Source organism: Lipotes vexillifer, unplaced genomic scaffold (genome assembly GCF_000442215.2).
Source record: "Lipotes vexillifer unplaced genomic scaffold, Lipotes_vexillifer_v1.1 scaffold1783, whole genome shotgun sequence".
NCBI classification, from domain to species: domain Eukaryota; kingdom Metazoa; phylum Chordata; class Mammalia; order Artiodactyla; family Lipotidae; genus Lipotes; species Lipotes vexillifer.
Genome location: NW_006777435.1, coordinates 339,834 through 362,766, shown reverse-complemented (window position 1 = coordinate 362,766; position 22,933 = coordinate 339,834). Strand labels below are relative to the sequence as shown.

The 22,933-nt window shown below is 51.5% G+C and overlaps 1 protein-coding gene and 1 non-coding gene across 2 annotated transcripts; both read left to right on the top strand.

Annotated features, from left to right (window-relative positions):
* The first annotated feature begins 1,432 nt into the window (after positions 1-1,432).
* On the top strand, positions 1,433-2,955 carry YDJC (YdjC chitooligosaccharide deacetylase homolog). The gene is made up of 5 exons (XM_007451011.1): positions 1,433-1,596; positions 1,684-1,843; positions 2,040-2,139; positions 2,216-2,393; positions 2,578-2,955. Exons 1-5 carry the CDS (start codon positions 1,433-1,435, stop codon positions 2,945-2,947), a joined length of 972 nt encoding a protein of 323 aa, XP_007451073.1. The 3' UTR covers positions 2,948-2,955.
* A 19,439-nt stretch (positions 2,956-22,394) lies between these two features.
* On the top strand, positions 22,395-22,467 carry TRNAW-CCA (transfer RNA tryptophan (anticodon CCA)). Its single transcript has one exon. It is a non-coding gene; the product is annotated as a tRNA-Trp (tRNA).
* The last annotated feature ends 466 nt before the right edge of the window (positions 22,468-22,933 follow it).

The window sequence follows — 22,933 nt, the reverse complement described above, 5'->3', positions numbered from 1 at the left end:
ATCCCACCCCCCCCCCCCCCCGCCCAAGGTGTCACCTCCTCAGAGAAGCCTTCCCAGAGGGCCTGTCCCCCCAACAGAATTACAGAACACCCCATCCCAGACTCTGCCACACTGTGTTGTTACTTGACTGTCAGATCACCCTCCTTGGAGATAGGAACTGTGGCGCTCACCCCTAACCCCTAATCTAATACCAGTAGGTGCTCAATAAATGTGAATTTCCTTCTACCAGCAGCGGACCCTCAGGGCCTCTGGCCTTTCCAGGACCAGCTTCCCAGTGGCTGAGATCCCACACTTTAATCACCACTATTGAACACAATAGTCCTTATGCCAAAAACTTGGTGAAGGGCTCTTTGAGGCCTCCATTTCTTACAACGTCCCCACGGAGGTGGGTATTTGTTATTTTCCAGTTCGGCTCTGTCCTCTTGGCCCCTGACCTGGGGGCCATCAGGGCATAGAGGAGCAGAGCAGACCAGAGGCAGGCCAGAGCTCCGGAGGTCAGTCCCAGCTCCACTGCTCCCCACAGAGTCACACAGGGCAAGACAGTACCCCTCCCAACCTCAGTTTCCTCATCTGTAAAACAGGAATGATATGACCAACCTCATAGGCTGGATACAAATACTGCACTTTCCACTGGGAAAATCAAAACAGCCACATCACAGTGAAAACCCTGGCTGTCAACCATGGTGATTATTTGTAAAGTCATTGGTAAGGAAAGCTTTTCTAGATCACAGAGGAAAAAAAGAGGTCATGAGTGTAAAAGTTGTAGCCTGGCACAGAGCTCAAGAGATGGAAGCTGGGACTCATGCTTTCTGAAACAAAGCCATTGGTGTACATGCTTTCTTTCATGTTCCTATTGTTCAGAGCTTTTACAAATCAAGAAGAAGCCTCAACTTCGAAAATCAGCAAAAGACAAGTAGGCAATTTGAAAAAGAAGAAATACAAATAGCTAATAACATGAAAAAGTTCAGTCACTATCAAAAAAACGAAACACTACAAGAATGAGATAACACTGATGTGATCATTGTCTTCTCAAAACAACACAGAAAACTTCGTGGTGAAGGAGCAGAAAACTTGGGTGTATTTATTTGCTTAGAGAAAATACCGGGAGACAGTACCCGGAAAGTGAACGGTGGTGATCTTGGGGGAGGGTAAGAGATTTTTTTTCTTCAGGTTTATTTTTCCGTTTTTCATATTAAACATTTCTGCAGTCACTGCAAGTTTCGCGTTGCCATAAACCGGGCCGCGGTCCGGGTGGGGCGGGACACTTTGGGTGGCTGGCGGTTGCAGGGATCCCCGGAACCAGCAGGTGGCGAGAACAAAGGCTAAAGCGCGGGCGCGCCGGGCGCGTGCGTCGGGGCGGGGCCTCGGGCCGCGTCTGGGGCGGGGCCTGGACTGTCCGGCCGTAGTCCCACGGGCCCGAACAGCTGGGACCATGGCCCGGCCCCGTGTGCGGCTGGTGGTCACGGCAGATGACTTTGGTTACTGCCCGCGGCGTGACGAGGGCATTGTAGAAGCCTTCCTGGCGGGAGCTGTGACCAGCGTGTCCCTGCTGGTCAACGGCGCGGCCGCCGAGAGCGCGGCTGAGCTGGCCCACAGGTGAGCAGCGGCCCCCTGCAGGGTCCGGGCGGGCTTGGGGGCCGCCGCCCCGCGCCTCCAGTGCTCCCTCTCGCGCTCCGCCCGCAGGCACCGAATCCCCACGGGCCTCCACGCCAACCTATCCGAGGGCCGCCCCGTGGGCCCGGCCCGCCACGGCGCCTCGTCGCTGCTCGGCCCCGAAGGCTTCTTCCTCGGCAAGATGGGATTCCGGGAGGCGGTGGCCGCCGGAGAGGTGGTCTTGCCCCAGGTGCGGAGGTGCGGCTTCAGGAAGATGCTCGTGGTGACTCCCCCAGAGCTCCGCCCCGAGGGTACCGTGCGCAGAATTGGGCTCTGGATGCCTAACTGGTTCAAACACAGGGGCGATCACAGGGGGCCACATGGACGGGGTCCTTCTGGGTAGCTGCTTCCGGACGTTCTATGTGCCGATCACCTTCTTACTTCAGGTTCGAGGAGAGCTGGAGGCCCAGCTGAGCCGTTTCCGGGAATTACTGGGCAGGGACCCTACTCACGTGGACGGGCACCAGCACGTGCACGTGCTCCCAGGTGCGTGGGTTGGTGCTCCCAGGCCGGGGTGGGGGTGTGCTGCACATACCTCTCCCTGACTCTGCCCCGCCCGCAGGAGTGTGCCAGGTGTTCGCCGAGGCGCTGCAGGCCTGCGGGGTGCGCTTCACTAGGCTGCCGATGGAGCGCGGGGTGGGCGGCTGCACTTGGCTCGAGGCCCCAGCGCGCGCCTTCGCCTGCGCAGTGGAGCAAGACGCCCGCGCCGCCATGGGCCCCTTTGCCCGCCACGGCCTGCGGTAAGGCCCCCTGCCCCCTGCCGGGCCCAGGTCCCAGTGTGTCCAGCTGGCCGTTCACCTTGGCCAGCTGTGTCCGTTTCTCATCCTCGACCGGTGTTGTCCCCACCCCAGATCCGTCCCGCCCACGGCCTACCCCTGCCCATTGCGGCCTGCAGCCGTGCCGCTGATGCCCCGGCATCTACAGGTGGACCGATGTCTTCGTGGGCCTGAGCACCTGTGGCCGGCACATGTCCGCTCACCACGTGTCAGGGGCACTGGCTAGGGCCCTGGAGGGTGTACCCACTGGACGCGCAGTGACAGCCGAGCTGATGGCACACCCCGGTTATCCGAGTGTGCCTCCGGCTGGGGGCAGCGGTGAGGGTCCTGATGCCTTTTCCTGCTCCTGGGAGCGCCTACACGAGCTGCGTGTCCTCACAGCACCGGTGCTGTGGGCTCAGCTTGCCCAGGACGGCGTGCAGCTCTGTGCCCTCCACGATCTAGACTCCAAGAGGCCCGGGGAGGGGACCCCCAGCGAAGCCACTCTGGAAACCTTTCTGGAGCCCTCCCCGCTGTGACCCTGGCAGACAGCCAAGCATTGACGTCCCTTGGTGCCCAGGAAGGGAACTGGGTCCCAGAGCAGGCTGTTACTTCCTGGGCTGGATGCTGCCACCTCTGTGCCCAGGTCCTCATGGTTCAGAGTGGCGGCAGACCTTCTGCAAGCCCTCTGGCTGCAGGTGGCAGCCATGACCTCTGGGCCTGGGGCCTGCCAAGCACTGGGGGGAGGGGGGCATCACAGTGCTGTGTAAGCATCTTCCTTGTTTGGGTGCACAGGGCAGAGATGGCTGTATTAATAAAGTAACATGTCCTGTAAACTTGGGTGTTTATAGACTGTGCCCGGGAAACCTTCCCAGACACAAGGACACGAAACTCCTTTGGGGCCCACTGAGGTCACTGTTCCAGAAAAGATCTGCAGTGCCTCCACCTTTGGTGCTGCTTATGCTTAGGCTCTCTTCATTCTTTTCTTTTGGTGGGGGTGGGTAGGAGGAGGGGAGTGAGGGGTTGGAAGAATGTCTCACCAGGCTACTTTTTGGGAGGCATATTATAATCTCAATTTTGACTTTAAAGACATCACTTGTTCGAAGTAAGCAGCCCTTTGCCATCCTAGGGGATGGGTCTGAGGAGGTCCTGCAAACTTGCAGGAGTGTGTTTACGTTTTTCCAGGAGGGATGGTCTTCTACGGAAATGGCACCCCTGGTGATGTGTAGATGCCCTGTGACCAGGGCTCCTGTGGCTTGGATCAAGGCGATGCCAGGAGCAGATGGAAACCCATGTGGTCCTTCTTGTCTCATGTAATCTCACATCATAGTGCCTGTGTGGAGGCACCGGTGCCCCCATTTTGAAGATCTAGAGATAGTAGGGGAGCAGAGCTGTGAAGCTGCCTGTTCCTTTACTCAACATGCCCTGGGCCTGAGTCTGTACCAAGCATGGAACCAGGGCCAAAAGAGTTCTGCACTTTCTAAAGGGGTGAGGGTAGGGCCCCATCCCCTTGACTGGTGGCTTCAGCCCGCTCTTTCTGGCTCCACCCTCTACCCCTACCCTTCCTCTGACCTTGACTTCTCCAGCTGCAGGCCCTTTCCTCCCCCATTTCATCCAGGGCTGTGAACTGGAATGGCTGTGAATGTGGCCTTGGCCTCCCCGCCCCGGCCCCTTGGGGTCTGGCCGTGCTCCCACAGGCTGCTGGCTGGAGCTGGGCAGCAAGCACAGAGGCATCTCCCTCGAGGCAGGTCTGTTGTTCTGAGAGGAGGGGCTGGCTGTATGGCTCTGGGGCCCAGAAGAGAGGTGTGGGTGACAAGGGAGAGACTGGGGGGTCTGCACAGAGGCTGGAGGAAGCTGTCACTCAGGGAGCCAGAGAGGGAGCAGCAGAGATAAGGGCCCAGACCAGCCCTAGGCCATGGACACTGAAGAACAGAGAGAAAGGGACAAGAAGGCAGAGGGCCCATTTCGAGGCTAGCCACTGGCATCCCACCAGGGAGATGGGGTATTTTTCACATTTTTCATATAAAACCTGCTGTGCCCAGGACACCCCAGGGGTTTACTGTTAGCCACCAGTTCATCAGGCACGGAGGATCTGCTCCATGCCAGGCCGGGGCTGGGAGCTGGGACACAGCCTGCAAGGAGCTCACGGTCTGGTACACACATGGGGGCAGTCGTGTGACCGGGCTGCAGTTGGGGGTGGGAATACACAGCAAAGCATGGGGACAAAGCCTCTGTGATGTTGAGGAGACTTCCACTCTGGTGACAGCCCGCACGGCACCCCCAGGAGACCAGGCTGCCAGCACCCAGGAAACAGCCGTCTACCAAGTGCAGCCTGGGCCAGGCACTGTGCTGTGCAAGATCAGACCTTCAGCTCTGCTCCTGGGGCAGGTGTGCCGTCCCCCCTTGTGCATGAGGGAAGCAGGTGAGGAGGAGCCAGTGCAGACGGGCAGGAGGACTGAGGTTCAGGTGCAGCCCTGCAGGGTGCGGCACGGACATGCTGCCAAGGGAAGACAGCGAAAGCAGGGCTGAGGCCACCCCCTGTGGACTTGGCACTGGGAAGTCCAGGGCCCTGGCCAGAGGAGCCCGAGGGCACCAGAAGCCAGGCCAAGGTGATGCAGTCATTGCGTATCTTGAGCTGAACAATGAACAGAGTGACTAAGGTGAGAGGACGGTGGCCACCGAGTGGAGGGAGTTGAGAGGGTCTCACAGGCTTTGGGGAGGGTCTGTGGCTGTGTCTGGGCTCAAAGGGAGCCAGTCATGGGAGGCGAGGGCACTGGAGCCAGGCTGTAACAGCACAGGCCCTTGACTGAGTCACTTTCCTCCTCTGTGAAAGCAGAGTAATGGTGCCCGTGGGTCTGTCCTGAGAGGACAGCGCTAGGACAAGCAGAGTCCCCACTGATGATCAAGGAAGGCCCCCAGCCTCCTTGCTTTCTGGTGCCCCATAACCTTGCCCCAGGAAGTTCCCTCTTGGACTGCAGACCTAGCTGTCAGGGTCTCTCAGCTGGTGTCAGACTCCAAGCAGGGGACTCAGCTGACAATAAGTGTCAGGGCCTTGGCTGGCCTGGTGCTGAGTTAGCACTAGGGCTGCAGTCGCAGTCAGGAGGTGGGTTTGGACTGGAGCTATTCAAGGAAGTGGCCCAGCCCCTCCCTCGGGCATACCCTCACCAGCTCCCTGAACTTCCAGACAGCACCCTCCTCAGGGCCCCAGTCTGCTCCTCCGTTAAATGTGGCTGAGGTGACACATACAGAGGCCACTCTCCCCTCCCCAGACACCCAAGGGTGTCTCTGCAGCCCTTTCTGCTTCCCTCAGCATGGCCAGAACACCTCTGTGCACCTCTCCTGGAGGACAGGTGTGGGGAGAAAGACAGAAGAACCTGCCCAAGACCCCAGGCCACTGGCACTGCCCACCCCCAGTAAGGAAGAGACCCACACGACCAGACGAGTGTCCGAGAGCATTTTTATTAAGGGCAGCAGAGTAGATCGCAGCATCTTAGAAAGCCTAGTCCCCGCCATAGGGGAAGGGGCGGGGGGACCGGGCAGGAGCGTGTATTCCCATGGGGCCCATCGGAGGTGTGGTGATCACAGCCCTCCCCTGCGCTGGGGTTCCAGCTGTCTGGCCCCAGCGCAGCAAGGCGCCTGCTGGCACGCTTCATGCCTGCCCGAGGGCTCGGGGAGTGCCCGCTGGTGGAGCAGGAGCCCAGCTGGAGGGAGGGACCGTCCACCACCCCGCTCTCGGAGGCCAGGCCCCTGCTGATGGGCGAACCCCGGCTGTGATGCCAGGGGATGCAAGTCCCTGAGGGGCCGCCGGCTTCGACCATGGTGGACGTCCTCCTGGTGGTGAGCAGAGAAGGGAGGGGGCGATGGGCGGGCAGAGCTACGCTGGTAGAAATGCGAAGCAATGGGACAGTTTCCAGGAATGGCAATATTTCTGGATTCAGAGAAGCGACGAGAACAAATGGTGGCTTATCTGGATAGCTTCTGACAGAATTTGGCATTTTATTACAAATCTGCGTGTGAGTGAAATAAAGTCCATCATCGCCTTTCTGCTAATGAAGAGACAGACGTGGATGTGCTGGCCGGCGCCCTCACCAGCCCGGGCGCACGGGAGGCTCCAGAACGTGCCTCTTGCGTACCTGGGACTAAAGAAGTTGCGTTCATGAGACCCGCTGCAGGCTGCACATATGCGGCCTCACCCACCATCACCCCACCTCTGCACACAAGCCACCTCAGGTCTGCAAGCCTGGAAAGACCTCAAGTTATAGAACTAAAATTAAAACAGAAAGCCAAGTTTAAGTCATCTTCTCCACAGGATCTAGCCCCTGGAGCGCCCAGAAGGGAAGCCACCAGTGGCAGAAGTGGAGGTGGTGACACACAGTGCCTGGACCACTAGCTTCCCCCGGGTGTCAGTGACAAGGACTCTACTTCAGGGACAGTCCCACTTGCTTTGAAAAGACATTAACATTCAAATCCTTACAAGTTCATCTGATGATAAATTCTAAGGTCAATTTTTATTTCTACAAAAAAAGGCAGTCAAAACAATATAAAACATGTAAAGGATATTACTGAGTGAGCTTCACGTGGAGCCTGACTCCGCGAAGGCCATGAGTCCAGTGGGAGGGGGAGGCCGTCCTGTTCCTGGGCTGGGCCGTCTGGATGCTCCAGAGGAAGGGCCAGTGGGGCGCCGGCGACCCCAGGCTGGTACCGGTGACAGAGGAGTCTGCCAGAGGGTCAAACGTGCTGAGGAAGGGCCGTGGTGGGGCTGCTGCACTGAGGACGCAGAGGGTGAGCTCTGAGCTACGTCGGGTGGACACGTCGGTGACAGGTGAGCGTGGAATTTCAAGTAGACACTCTGGCTTTAGCACTGTCCGCAGGGACCTGGACATCTTCTAGAACAGCTGCAGGGAGGAGTGGCAACCTGTGGCCTCAGGAGCCTCTCTGCTGAAAAATTCCTCCCACAAGTGCACTGTGCTCTGGCTGGCACACCCCTGGGGGCTGCCACAGACCTGGTGCTGGGGGGGGTCTCCCTAAGCAGGCCAGCCCAGGTGGAGTTCATCATGACGCGGACAGCAGGGTCTGCCAATCTGGTCAGCATTACTGGGGTAACATTAGCCTGACTTTTACAGCAGAGCTAGGCATCCCTTTCCACAGCTTTGTTTTTGGGAGGGGGTGGGAGTGGAGACGGTTATTTGCTTGTTTTTTAATTTTTTTAAAAGGATATTATAAATCAGAGTCAAGAGAAACTTAACCGACTCCCACACCAGGCCGCGTGCCGAGGAGGGGAGCAGAGGAGCCGCAGAGGCCTCCACTGCCCCTCCTGGCGGGAGGCGGGGCCTGGGTTTGGGGAAGTGAGTGAAAAACAAACTAAATGCAAAAAGTGGGAGTTGCAAGGGCAGGGGAAGAGGGGAACCACAACTTTTTTTTAACCTTATGGGCTAAATGTAAACTGAAGATTTTGGATAAATTTGGACAGCAAAAGAAACACCATTCTTTTAAAGTAGACTGAAGCAGTGATTTTTTAAACAAAGAAAGCAGAACTAGAACATCTTAAATTTTTAATCCTTTCTTTACAGGTCACCTAGACCACTTTTGATTAAGAAAACTGTAGAAAGTTAGTAACTGCCACAAACAGACGCCAGGCGGTGGCACATGTCAATTTTCCATAGAGTCCTGCTTCGTGGGGTGTCTGAATGCACTGCTCGGCATCTCTGCTCACACTTGCTGGAATCAATCGCGGCAGATTTTAGTCCACAGGTCGCTTTTCCCCATATTTCTTTGTAAACTCTTCAGCGTTCTTACAGAATTTTTTACGGTCCTTAGAGTATTCTTCAGCTAGGTCAGCCCGGAGCGGGTGCTCGGGCTGGGGGTCGTTCACCAGTGCTATGAGGGACTGGATGACTGCCAAGAAAAGGACAAGGCACCGCTGGTTAGAAGGCCCTTGGAAGGGGCATGGCAAGAAACACAGCTCTGATTAAACGTCTATATGCTTCTCAGACAGAGCGGCCTCCCATTCATGCAAAATTCTAACCACCAGCACTCAACCCATCATTCCCGTGATGAGAAGAAAGTGATGGAGGACAGACAGCCAGTGCTACAGTAGATAACTAACCGTACAGAGTGATGCCACGTTCTCCTCCTCATCCTCCAGGAAGCCTTCCTGTACTGACACACTGGGGATGTCCCAGTCCCCAGTCACTCTCACCCCTCTCCTGAACTTTGGAGACCCAGGCCCACCACTGACACCCCCACTCTCATGCAGGTGAAGCTTCTCCAGGGCAGGCACTGGGCAATGTGCCCAGCACTACACTCGGTTCAGGGTGTGTGACAGGCCTGCACCGTGTAAATGGATAATGAGCCCACCCTGAAAGACCCCTAGCAGCTTCTGAACGGCCGAGAAAGGTTCACTTGACCACCCTGCATTAACCACTGGGAGGCTGTAGCCCTCATCACACTGCACAGTCCATTCCAGAGGTGGAAGTCACACGGATGGCTCAGGGTGGATTCCACAATGTTCCCCCAAAGGGCAGTCAGGCCCAGATGTGCTAGATGGTGCGCCCTGGACAGGAGGGCCAGGAGGGAGTGGAGGGTGGGGGAGGGGGAAGTACGGAAGGTCCAGGAACCCCTGGACTCCTCAGAAGTGGGGTGCATGCAGCCACCAGGCTTCCCACACACGTCCCCTGACTCCCCCCAACCCCCACCCGGACCAGCACCCCCCACTGTCCTAGCAAAAAGGCCCCTCTCCTCTGGACTGCCGATGCCAGGTGCCTTTATTGGGAGCCCACGCTCTTCACCCCAGTATCACAAGGAATGGGTTAAAAAAGCTTTTTGTTCCAGTTTCTCTTTGTCTGTCACAAATCCACATGGAGCTTAAGTGATTATTTACTTAATATATTTCTTTAAAGCACATCAAAAATATTTTTTAAAGGAAAGTTAACTATTAGTAACTCTTATGGAAAATCACTTTCACTTGCCATAAACTGAAGGCACGCATCCATAAACATGAAATAAGCACCTATGCTGCCTCCTTCCCGGCCAGAGGAAGCAACCACCGGAACAAACACTCTTCCGAGTGGCTCTTTCTCAGCATCTCTGAGGCACCCCAGCCCACTGCACTCCAAGACTCTCCACACCACGCTCAGCCGTGAGACTGCTGTTCTTAACTTTTGGGAAACCTGAACCACATTTGCCCTACAGCACATTTATAAGGTGGTTTCCCATCTTTTTCCAGGATTAGAAATGGTTCTGTAGCGGAGTTGACACTGATGAGTTTTCAAGTTTTCCTCCATTATGGAGACTCAGGCTGTCTGCTTCTCACTATGATCATCTTAATACCTAATGTATTAGCATCAAATACATTCATCGTTAAGACGTGCTTTTCAAAAGATAATTCACTTTGCAAGTTTGCAATTTGTCTAATTCTTTTCAGAGAACTTGCTTTAAATATTTTCAAGTTAACTAAGTAGTTCTGATGAGTGCTTCATTCTTTCTCTACCCCTGTAAACTGTAAGAAAACCCAGCTGAGCTCGTTTGTTTCCACAGTGAGCACACCGACAGCTACAACGCTTTCCAAACCACAACCACAGCCCCATCCATCACTTTCACATACGGGGGGGCACACTCATTATGTTTTACAAATGATTGAGCCCTGGCTTCTTGATCTCTTCCTTGACCCAAATGCTACTCAGAAGGATCTTTCCCCCTTCAAAATGTAGGGGCTTAAAAACATTATCAAAACTTACCTCCTTTCTCACTGTATATGATCAGAGACTAAAGTCTATAAAATTTGCTTGTTTTTGTTCTTTCTGACAGTTTGTGATGGAGGATGTAAACCGTATCTGTAACTCGCCCCTTTTCATAGGGACCCAGTGGGCTCCATTCTCAGAGTAAAATGTGACCCATACCTTCCCCCATACATGAAGGCATACAATGCAGTGGTCTTCCATGGATTGTGCTATGAAGGGTAAGTTTATTAATCTTATCCTGTTTATTGTATTTGAGTCCTCTTTCTAAAGTTTATCTACTTGATTTGTTATAAGACAGCAAATGGGTATGGGGGGACTAAAACATTTGATTTATGAATCTGACTTTTCTGTTTATATAATTTTGTTGCTGTGTTGTTTGGTTCGTATAGAGGTCAGTATTATACAGGCTTCCTTACCGACTATATTTCATATAGCAAATCTCTTTCACCACCAAACAAAGCCCTTGCTCTGTTGATAGATATGTACCAAAACCAGACACATGGCTGAGGAAAACTCTGTTTTTACATCCCTTCTTCTGGTTATTGCTATTATTGCCAACTCCTACCACCTTTCTGTATGATACAGGTTTGCCTTGTTTCTTGACTTTTCTCCTATTTTTGCTCAATTTTTAATGCTTCTTTACTTTCTTTTTAAAAATTGAGATATAATTCACATACCAAAAAATAAACTCTCTGAGAAGTATACAATTTAGTTGTTTTTTAGTGTATTCACAAAATCGTGTGACACCACCACTATCTAACTCCAAAACGTTTTCATCATCCCTAAAAGAATACCCACTCTCCTTAGTAATCACTTCCTAGACCCCTCCCCCAGCCCCAGACAAACACTAACCTCCTTTCTGACTATAGATCTGCCTATTCTGAACATTCCATATACTGTTGTTTCTCATTATTTGCAGTACTTATCTACTAAAAAGTTGCTGTGAATGCTGAATTATAGTGAACCATGAGTGACTCGAGGAATGACCAGCTATAGAATCACCCAGCTGAGCCCAGTCAACCTACAGAATGAGAAATAATAAACTGTTGTTAATTTAAGCCACTAAGTTTTGAGATGGTTTGTAATACAGTAACAGGTAACTGAAACACGGGGGACACGGTGTCAAGTGCCAGGGACAACATTCCTGAAGTGTGTGAGGATAAGCTCAAGGCCATGCCGGACGAATCTACAGAATGATCTAGAGAGAAACCCTGTCTCTGATCACAAAATTGCAATTCTGCCCGGTGCTGCATGTAGAATAGCACCGTGTTTAAGATAAAAGTTTTAACTTCAAAACCTAAGTCAACAAGTACAAAAGAATGAAAAACCTCTCTTAGGTTTATCTGACTATTTGAAAAAAGCACCCACAACCTGGAAAAGCAGAGCATGTTGGCTGCTCACTGAGACCTGAAGCTGAAAACAGGACCGGTGCTGCCACAGCCCTCTTGGGCAGCCTGCCCTGTGAGAGGGGCAGAGCACAGGTACCTGTGCCCAATTCTCAGGTGAGGGAGGAGACCCGTAACTCTCTGTGGTCTGGCCGCCTGAGCAAATGCAACAACTGCAGGCTTACACACAGAGCTAGGAGTTTGTGTGCTTAAGAACAACTCTGTCAATCTTTTACAGACATCAGCTTGTGCACGACCAAGCACCAAGCCCCCTGGAGACCCCTCCACTGTGACTCCACGCTTGGTACCCACTGCTTTCTGCTGCTCAGCTGTGGGAGCCTGGTGGATGCTTTTCATGGTGACTGTTTCAGTGAGTCTTTCAGGGGTTCCACTGGAAAATGACTGTTTATATCAGTCACCAAAAAAAAAAAAAACAACACCTGCAGCCTCTCAAATTCCAGCCTCATCCATTCTCCTTAATCTAAAAAGACCGTTAAGTGGTTCAGGGAGTTACTTACAAGAAAGCCACCAAAAACATCAGGTTAGGATTGCAAAAGAAAATTCTAGAATTAAGAATAAAAACTAGACACAGTCTATAGCAAAGTTTAGTCACCTGCTGGGGATAAGAGGGGGGCGACCACAGTAGTGAATCAAGTACTTTTCCCAGAAAAATGAGGGCACCCAGACCCAGGGACACACAGGGAGTTCCAGGCCCGCTAAGGCTGACTGTGTGCTTTCACGTGGGCACACTGCCCTCAAGTCTGGCCGTGCCCTCCCAAGACACCCCAGCATCCTGTGGCCTGCCATGTGGCTCCGGCTCAAGCCCGCAGGCCCTCAACACCCTCGCTTCCCCCTTCCAGTCTGAGTCCATGTGCTAACTGCTATGTGAGGCCACTTCCCACCCCACCAGGCAGCCCACAATCCTCATGAACACTCCCAGGGACAGGGTCACACCCCTCCCTGCATTGGGAGTGAGCGCTGGTCTGGTCTGTCTGCGCGGGTCCCCCTTGGGCTGTGAGCACAAGAACACCTGCATGGGCTGAAGCTTAGCTGAGATGCGCCAAACCCGTGGAACAGCGGGACCACAGCAGCCTTCTGTGGACACGGTGGTCAGTGCTATAGGATTTCTCTGGACTCCGTGCGACGTGGTGTCAGAAGGGACCTAGAAGGCCCTGCCCGCAGCAGTGTCCCCAGAAGACACGAGGAGACGCCTTACCTTGGTCAGTTTTGGTTGCTGGCTTCCAGTTTTCAGCACTAATTACTGGCAGACAGACCTGCCCCTTTTCATCAATGTTCGGGTGATAGATCTTCGTTTTAAATGTGATCTTCGGTGGTTTGAATGGGTACTCTGCTGGAAAGTTGATTTCAATTCTGAAGGCCCCTTTATCATACGGAGGGTTGTCCTGGAGGGAAAGGAAAGAGGGTGGAGTGAACCTGTAGCTGAGACAGGAATGTTCTAATTGTTCACTGGAAAAATTACTTTGTTTCAGAGGTTGTATCAACTGAAGCCTTGTCACCTTCAGGGGAACAACAATCAATCTGTATTTCTAGAGCAACATGTCTGCTAAACTGTGAAAGGGTCTGAGATGGACACCCTGGCCTCTTTACTATTTTTTTAAATAGACTTTTTTTTTTTTTGAGTAGTTTTAGGTTTACAGCAAAACTGAGAGGAAAGTACAGAACTCCTACACACACACAGCCTCCCCCACCAGAGTGGTACACGCGTTACAGGTGATGGACTGACACCAACACATCATCACCCACAGTCCACAGTCCACAGCAGGGCTCACTCTCGGTGCTGGCCACTGAATGGGTTTTATAAAGTATAATACCCTATGGTTGGAATCATGCAGTATGAAGCCCTTTCAGACTGGCTCCTTTCACTTAATAATATGCATTTAAGGTTCCTTTGTGGCTTGTTAGATCACTTCTTTTTGTCACTGAATATTAATCCATTGTCTCGATGTAGTTTATCCATTCACTTCCTGAAGGTCAGCTTGGTTGCTTTTGGCAATTATGCATAAAGCTGTTATCCACAACCATGTGCAGGTTTCTGTGTGGACATATATTTTCATCTCCTTTGGGTAAATACTAAGGAGCACAATTGTAGGTTAAGGGTATGCTTAGTTTTGTAAAAAATCACCAATCTATCTTCCAAAGTGGCTGCACCATTCTGCATTCCCACCAGCACTGATGAGAGTTCCTGTTGCTCCACATCCTCGCCAGCATTTGGTGTTGTCAGCGTTCTGGATTTCCACCAATCTGACAGGTGTGTAGTTGTATCCTGTAGTTTTAATTTGCAATTCCCTAATGATATGGTGTTGACTACCTTTCATATGCTTATTTGCTATCTGTATGTCTTCTTTGGTAAGAAGTCTATTCAGATTTTTGGTCCATTTTATTATTATTATTTATAAATTTATTTATTTATTTATTTTTGGCTGCGTTGGGTCTTCGTTGCTGCACGTGGGCTTTCTCTAGTTGCAGTGAGCAGGGGCTGTTCTTCTTTATGGTGCACGGGCTTCTCATTGTGGTGGCTTCTCTTGTTGCGGAGCACAGGCTCTAGGTGCATGGACCTCAGTAGTTGTGGCACACGGGCTTAGTTGCTCCGTGGCATGTGGGATCTTCCCGGACCAGGGCTCGAACCCGTGTCCCCTGCACTGGCAGGAGTATTCTTAACCACTGCACCACCAGGGAAGTCCCTGGCCCACTTTAAAATCAGGTTCTTTGTTTTCTTGTTATTGAGTTTTAAGAGTTCTTTGTATATTTGGGGTTAACAGCCCTTTTTCAGATAATGTCTTTTGCAAATATCTCTTTATGTTTTTTGAAGGTATGAAGAGTTACACCAGGGGTAAATAACAACCCAACCCAGACCACACCAAGTGCTGAAAGGCCAAAGAGGTGGCCACAATTCCAGAATAAAGCCAGCACTCAGCTGGACGGCTGGCCCCTGAGGAGCTGAGCTGGCCCCTAGCTGGTCACCAGGCAGGGCCAGAACCATGCCCCACCCCTGTGTCCTTAGGACCACTCAGAGAACTATCCCTCAGGGCCTGCACACTGATGGCCCAGGAGCCTCTGAGAGATGCCCTAAGAGAAACAGGCCAGCCTCTCTCCAGCTCTGCCTCCACGTCCAGAGCTGAGCCAGCCCTCCAGTCTGTGGCCTCCCGGCCCCGGACTCTAGCTCTCCAGGGTCCCAGCCCACTCAAAGGAGGCCCAGCTTCACTGAGTGCCCAGCAATGCACAGCGCTGCCTCCTCAAGCCCCAGCGTAACGAGATATTCTCCAGCAAATAGGATTCCTCTGCTGGGGAGTGAGGCCGGCACACGCCAGGTCCCCACACTGTACCCTGATCTATCCCCACCCAAGAAGGGTAAAATTAGGGAAGGCTGAGGGGTGGGAGAGGCCTTCCTAGCAGAGAGGACTAAAAACTAGGACAGCAGGGGCTTGGAGGGGACAGCATGGAGCAAGACAGGAGGCTGGGGCTGAGTTTAGGGGTCTGAACCACCCAATCGAGCAGCTGGATCCATGGTCGGAAGATGAACCTACGGGATGCACAGCAGGAAGGTGGTGCCTCAGGGGCAGGTGAGGGAGGAGATATCAACACCTCGGGCGCTGCACCTGGGTGAGGAGACAGACCCATGCACACCCGGAGTGGGTGGGCCATGGCTGGACCGGGAAATCATTTTCACCCCAACAAAACCTTCCCTAATCCCTTCTTTAGGGAATACAGAATTGGCGAGAACACTGTCCAGAAGTTAAAGTGGCAACGGACTCCTCCCAGGCCTTGTCCTGACTGCTCACTACCTAGGAGAGCTAGACTCACCATTACCAATGAGCCCACGGGGACACAGAGATTTTGCTTCGGGGTTTTAAGAAGGGACCTGCTTCAGCCACGGAAAGAGCCTTCCTGGATGACCCTGGCTGCTGAAACCCAGGTATGTTCGACCATCACCCAGGACTGACCAACCACCTGGGGCCCGCTGTGTGCTGGGCCACGTGCCAGGAGCTGGAGACAAGGACGAGTCAGGCCAGCCAGGCAAGCCCAGGATATTCCCCAACATCTGTCATGTGGGGGTGACCCTGAGGTAGGAGCCACCCATGCTGCATGCTGCACACGGGCAAAAAGCCAGGAGAAGCAGCTCTCTCGCTACGGGACACAGGACAGGCCGAACCTCTCACCGCCCAGGGAACGTGTCTTAACTCCTCGGAGACTCTGTCCCCGTCCAGGGCTCGGGGTGACCAAAGGAGTGGATCCAAAACCCCAGGGATTTGTGTTGAAGGGGGTGTGCAAAAATTCAACACAGGACCTACCCTGTGGATAAAGGCCTAAGTGCCACATGTGAGTTTTCTACACATCAGAGCTAAACTTATTCTGTGGGAAGGCAGCTCAGAAACTAGAAGGGGCCTCAATGGGAAAACATGGCTTTGTGGTAGAAAAATAGTATTCAAAATTTCAGGAATTTGCCTCAGACGGTCCTTTCCACAAGCCATGGAGAGCTACCCGCAAGGACAGTGCAAACCTTGGCTCCCCCCACTCCTCCCGGCTCTCACCCCACCCTCCCCAGGCACAAAGCCACTTTGGAGCAACTAAGACCAAGAGGAGGCTCCTCCAAACCCCTTGGGCCTTTCCCCCACGGGTCCACTCCTGGCCTGCAGGCAAGCCGGCTCTTTCCTCCCCAGGGCAACCTTCAGGAATCCCAAGACCTCACCGCACCCCACACATCTCTTAATCCACTGAAGACCCAGAGTCCTTCCACCATTGTACATCAGTCACAGTTTTGTGTCACCGTTGTGGCAGCTCTCCCTGGGGCTCAGGGAGGACACCACACAGCTCTCTGGCAGCCACTCCCTGACCTGGAGAGCAGCCACACCAAGTCCCCGTGGTGCATGCCCAGCTGGCGATCTGACACCACACGGGACTCGTGGCTGGACTGATGTGGACAGGCAGCTCCTAGATGGATCCACCGATGATCAACCATGTGTGTCGACCGGTGGAGAACCCTCAGCAGTGTCCTTTCCGCGGGGTAACCCTTCACCCACAAGGAACACAGCCCCACCTGGCTGCCCTGAGGACATCTACCCAGGCCTGGCCCAGACCCACCCTCAGGCTGCTTGCCCCGGGGTCCAGTTACAGAGGGACGGGAAGGTGGGCTTCCTTGCACTCTAACCTTCACAGTCCACTAGAGGGCCTGGTCGAAAGGCAGGAAAAGCTCCTGGCCTCTTGAGCACAGACTGTCTTCTCACACCCTGTAACTGTTAAGTGTTCATTCTCTCTTATCTCTTCGTGGTTGCCTGAATTACCAAGACTGCACAGTGAGCAGAGTCATCGTCTGCTAACTTTGCTTTGTGAAGATGACCTCTTTGTACTGTTTCCAACAATTGGGTTCCTAGCACTTTTCACAGTACAGCTCTTTATCAATGAATACTGACATTTAAAAATTCCATCATTTTCTCTTTGAAAATAAACATTTGTGGAAGTATTTTTAGAACAGATTTTCCAATCTTTCATGACCAAACTACCCTATGAATTACACCTAAATTTAAAATCACAATCTCTAAACCATAATGGAAAAGAATATGAAAAAGAATACATACATGTATATAACTGAATTACTTTACTGTACACCAGAAACTAACACAACATTGCAAATCAACTACACTTCCGTAAAATAAATTTCAAAGAAAAAAACTAAAGAAATTAGGTTGGTCACTAAGTTTCAAAATGATTTCTTAAAAACCCAATAAAGCACGCTGAATATTGCAAAAAAAAAAAAAAAAAATCGCTGTCTCCAATAAAACGGAATTCTACAGGAACTTTCCCTCCTCTGAACTCATGGGCACCTTTCACGGCATGATTCACCTTCCCTTCAAGAAAAGAAGTAGCTTTATTGTTATTTCTCACAGAAATGTAACATTCACACCAAAAAAGTAGTACTAGACATTCCGCCCCAGGATAAGGGCTGAGCGTGTCCACGACACAGCCTGCGGCGCACAGCAGTCAGCACACTCCTTGGTCAAGGGACCCGGATTCTGGGAGGGCGGTGCTCTTGGCCGCACAGCCTGTGCCCGCCCACGCGTGGGGCAGATCACACTTCGCTTTCTAAGACCCAGCCGCAGAACTACTAACGTCGGAGAATTCCTTGTCTGTTGGAGAAAACGTGTGGTGTGGGCCAGCGCCCTGGCACGTGGTACTCCTGCACACACACGCATGCAGTTTGCTGCTGGCAGCACCCACTTGCCCGCCCTCGGCACGCCCATGCCTTCACTAGGGCTGCAGCGTATTCCACCATCAGACGCGGTACAATTTCCTTACCCCCTCCCCGTTGCCGGGCGAGAACTTGCTGCACTCGTGAAGTGTCTGGACCCAAACACTTCCTTACCAAAAACATAAAGCGACCGTAGGACCCACAACCCCACTCCTATATATCCTAAAGAAATGAAAACACATGTCGACATAAAATCCTGTTCACGAATGTTCATAGCAACATCATTCATAATAGCCAAACAGAGGAAACAACCCAAATACCTATCAACTGGTGAATGGATAAGTAAACTATGATATATCCATTACAACAGAATATTATTTGGCAATAAAAAGGAATGAAGTACGAATACATGCTACAACATGGATAAACCTTGAAAATATTATGCTAAGAAGCCAGACACAAAACGTCATGTGTTATACGATTCCATTTATATGAAATATACAGGATAGCTAAATCTACAAAGTAGATCTGTGGTTGCCTACACCTGGGGGACTGGGGGTGATGCTAACAAGGGGAGGTTTCTTTGAGGAGTAATAAAAAATGTTCTAAAATTGTGGTGATGGAGAAACAACTCTGCAAATATACTAACAGCCATTAAATAACTGTACACTTTAAATGCATGAAATGCAGGGTTTGTGACTCTCAATGAAACTGTTAAAAAGGAAATCAAAACTAACTCAGAAACAAGGTTTTCAACTGAGGACAGTGTTGTCCCTCCTGGAGAGGTTTAGAAATGCCTGAGGTTGTCCCAATGACAAAGGTGGCTACTGGCATCTAATGAACAAGAAACAGAGACAACCCTGCACAAATAATCCACCTGCACACACCAAAATGTAGTTTCCAAGGCTCTCTGAGAACTACAAATTCAATAACTTACAGACTGTTTGTGGGGCGCCTACTCTGTGTAATGCACAGTGCTAGGGACAGGAAGTGGGAGGGAAACAGATAAAGGTCTCTGCCTGAACCAGAACTTGCTGAGACGACATCCACACCACCAGTTATAAAGCAGAATTAGCCCTCTGAGGAGCCCCAAAGAGAGGAGGGCTGGACCACAGCTGACCCCAACGGACTGTCCAGCCAACGGCTGCTCCCGCTGTCTCCTTGCTGGCAAAATCCCAGTTTTGTTTCCATCCATGCTGCCCCCTCATTGTGAACCGGGGTAAATCCTGACTGGTCTACACTTGTCCCGTCCAATATGGTGGCCACCAGCCCAAGTGCCTATTGTGTACTTGAAACAGGACTCTTCCGAATTTAGATGTGCTATAAGCATAAAATACCACCTGGATTTGAGACTTTGTGCAAAAAAAAAAGAGAATAAACTATTTAGTTAATAATTATTTATATTGTTACATGTAGAAGAATATTTTTGACATACCGTATTAAGTAAAATACTTACCAAAGTGAATTCCACCTGTTTAATTCCCTTCCTTCCTTCCTTCCTCCCTCCCTTCTTCCCTCCTTCCTTCCTTCCCTCCCTTCCTCCCTTCCTCCCTCCCTCCCTTCCTTCCTTCCTTCCTTCGATGTTAGTTCCCTGACCAGGGATCCAACCCACACCCTCCTCGGGCCTTCAGCAGTGAAAGCGTGGAGTCCCAACCACTGGACCGCTGGGGAATTCCCTCATTTTCATTTTTATTGGGAGTTCTGGAAAATTTAAAAGCATGGCTGTGGCTTGCAGTATACTCCTTTTGGACAGCACAGTCCATCATGGTACTGCCCACACCTCGGCCAGTGACAGACCAGGGGTGGCCAAGTGTCCTGGTTCTGGATATTGAGGAGTGAGGGGTCTGTGGTGGGCCCCTGGGATGGGCGTCTTTGTTTTTGGTCACACCAAACTACACACACACACGTGTCACAGATGGAGAAGTCTGAATGGGGTTGGTGGACTGATCAGGGTCCACTTCCTGGTTACAGCACTGCGCTACAGTTGCACAACAGGTGAAGGCTACTGGGGAATCTCTGTGTTATTTCCTACAATTGCATGAAAATCTACAGTTATCTCAAAATAAAAAGTTCAAGGAGAGAGAGAGAAAAGAAGAGACGGTCTCTTCCTTCCGGGAAACTGTGAAGCCCAGGCAGGTCTGTGTTCTCCCGTCGCCGAGCCACTGGATGGCCAGCCCAGAGCCCCTGCCACAGGACTCTGTCAGGGGCAGCAACTTTCCCTTTTCAAAGCCACGCTAAGTGGGGGGTTTCCTTACTTGCAGTCAAAAGCAACCTCACTACTATGAATTGTGAGTGGAGGGAACAGAGAGGAGGGAGTGATTCACTGAGACCAGGGAATAGAGAGCGTCAGGAAGACACAGGTGCAGGAGGATGACCAGTTGGAAGGGGTACACACGGCTTCACAAGCAGAAGAGGAGGCCTCTCTCTCTGAAAGTTAACAAGCAGGTATTTACCTCAACAATTGTCAGCTTTGAGCAGCCCAGCCCCAGGACAGGGGAGCAAAAGCTCCTCGAAAGAGGCTGGGGCCCGAGCCCAGGTGGGGGAGCCAGGGCCTGTGAGGCGCTCAAAGAACCTGTGAGACGGAATGGCCTGCACGGAGGCAAAGGCAGTTGCAGTTTCTGCAATGGGATGTGGTCGGTGTACCTGAGGCTCATTCCCAAAAACACTCTGCTCAGCAGAACCTGGTGCGCAAGCCTCGGGGCTAGTGCAGGGGCCAGAGACACTGTGATGGCAGAGAGACTGCGTCCTCTCCCAACAGGCTGGTGGAGTGACCACCAGGGCGGTATGAGGCCTCTCCACGAAACTCAATTTCATTTTGAAAACAATTATTGACACAGCTTTGGAGATGCAAGGCCTCAGGAGTACAAAGCTGACTCCCAAGTCTGTGCTTCTGAAGCCCAAAGGCAAAGAAATCCAGGGCAGTCTGACTACACACTGACGAGAGGCAGGCATTTACCAGCTCCTTTTACAAATGAGGGACAGAGGCACAGACAGAAGAAAGACACTGTCGTTGTTGAAACGTTGTCATGTGTGCCTGTCTTACCTTCTCAATAAAAGGTAAAACCAGCAGCAGCACCCCTGTAAGTCCAGGGTGACAATGACATGGGTAGGGAGCAGCCCAGGCAAGAAAGGAACTCAACTGGGGATGAATACCCGCCCCAAAGAACTAAGCACTCAAATCATCAAGTTAGAAAAGAACAAAGAGGTACTTCCCTGGTGGCGCAGTGGTTAAGAATCTGCCTGCCAATGCAGGGGACACGGGTTTGAGTCCAGATCCGGTAAGATGACACCTGCCACGGAGCAACTAAGCCCATGTGCCACAACTACTGAGCCTGTGCTCTACAGACCGTGAGCCACAACTACTGAGCCCATGCACCACAACTACTGAACCTGCGTGCCTAGAGCCCGTGCTCCTCAACGAGAAGCCACCGCAATAAGAAGCCTGCGTACTGCAACAAAGAGCAGCCCCCCGCTCACCACAACTAGAGAAAGCCCAAGCGCAGCAACAAAGACCCAATGCAGCCAAAAACAATTAAAATAAATTAATTAAAAATAAATTTAAAAAAAGCAAAGAGCAAACAAATACCAAGGAAAACAAAAGACATAACATAAAAGCAGAAATTACCATAAAAGCAAAAATTAGCAAATCAGAACACAGAAAAAAGAATGAAATTTCTACTTCTTGATACATGAAGTCAGTATAACCATCTATCAAAATCCACTAAACAGGGCTTCCCTGGTGGCGCAGTGGTTGAGAGTCCGCCTGCCAATGCAGGGGCCACGGGTTTGTGCCTTGGTCCAGGAAGATCCCACATGCCGTGGAACGGCTGGGCCCGTGAGCCATGGCCGCTGAGCCTACGCGTCCGGAGCCTGTGCTCCGCAATGGGAGAGGCCACAACAGTGAGAGGCCCGCGTAGTGCAAAAAAAAAAAAATCCACTAAACACAGAAAACACAATCCAATCTCACATATGACCACAGATGCAAACACACTAAAGACTAGGAAATTTAATACACTGGAACATTTAAAAACAGTCCATTGTAATGAAGGGGGAATTAATCCAGAAAGCAATGAGGGGCTTAATTAACAGGCCACTTTGAAATCCCACACCACAAAACCTAATTGACAGTAATATGGCCTTTAATGAAATCCACTCATTCCTGATTAAAAGAGAAAAATTTAGGGTGTGGCATCAGCAAAATGGCAAAGCAGGCAGCTCCAAACTCCCATCCCTCCATAGAAACAAACAAACAAAATACTGCAGAAACCGTTAGAACCAACTTTGTCAGAAGTCTGGAAAACAGTCAAAGGTTTACAGCAACCTTTGGCTGTGAATGCAGAATCAAGGAAAAGGCAACTAAAACACAGTAGGAAAGCTTTGTGTCGATTTTACTTGCCCTTAGCCTGGCCGCTCCCTGGCTGGGCGACAGGCATCTTGAAGATGGGTGAATGATGGCCACCTCTGACTACCATGTGGGACCCAGGCCCTCCATTCCAGAGAAGCATAGCAGACCTTATTCACAAATTACTGTCTGTCTGTTCTAACCGGTCCAGGGCTACCTGGAGGGCTGACACAGGTGCTCATCTGTTTTGCCCCACTCAGAACCCACAGAGCATGGGAAAAGCACAGGAACTGCTCAAGAAGACTGTAGGGGACTTCCCTGATGGTCCAGTGGTTAAGACTCAGCACTCCAAATGCAGGGGGCCCAGGTTCGATCCCTGGTCAGGGAACTAAATCCCGCACGCTGCAACTAAAGATCCTGTATGCTGCAACAAAGAAAGATCCCATGTGCTACAACTAAGACCCGGAGCAGCCAAATAAATAAAAGACTGTAAGGCCATGAAAAACTCACAGCTGCCTACGGCAAAGGATGGCAGGTGAGACACAACAGATTTCATAAAGCCAAGGAGGTAGAGCCACAGAGAAACACAGGGATATCAGGGCATTCAGAAGTACCCAGGTACACTGCGGAGCTGAGAAAGTCACACATATGCCTAGGACAGGATACACGCTAAGAAAAGAACTGAGAAGATCTGAAGCTTTCACCACCAGCTAACCATAGGCTCAAGGAAAGCAGGAAATGAAGAAGGCAGAAATGTAACTGGCCTGGCTACATGTTCAAGAAGTACCCTAGCACAGAGCCAATCTGCAAAGACTGAGAGACTTTTTTAAGCTCCTGGCATTCAAGGAAATTTC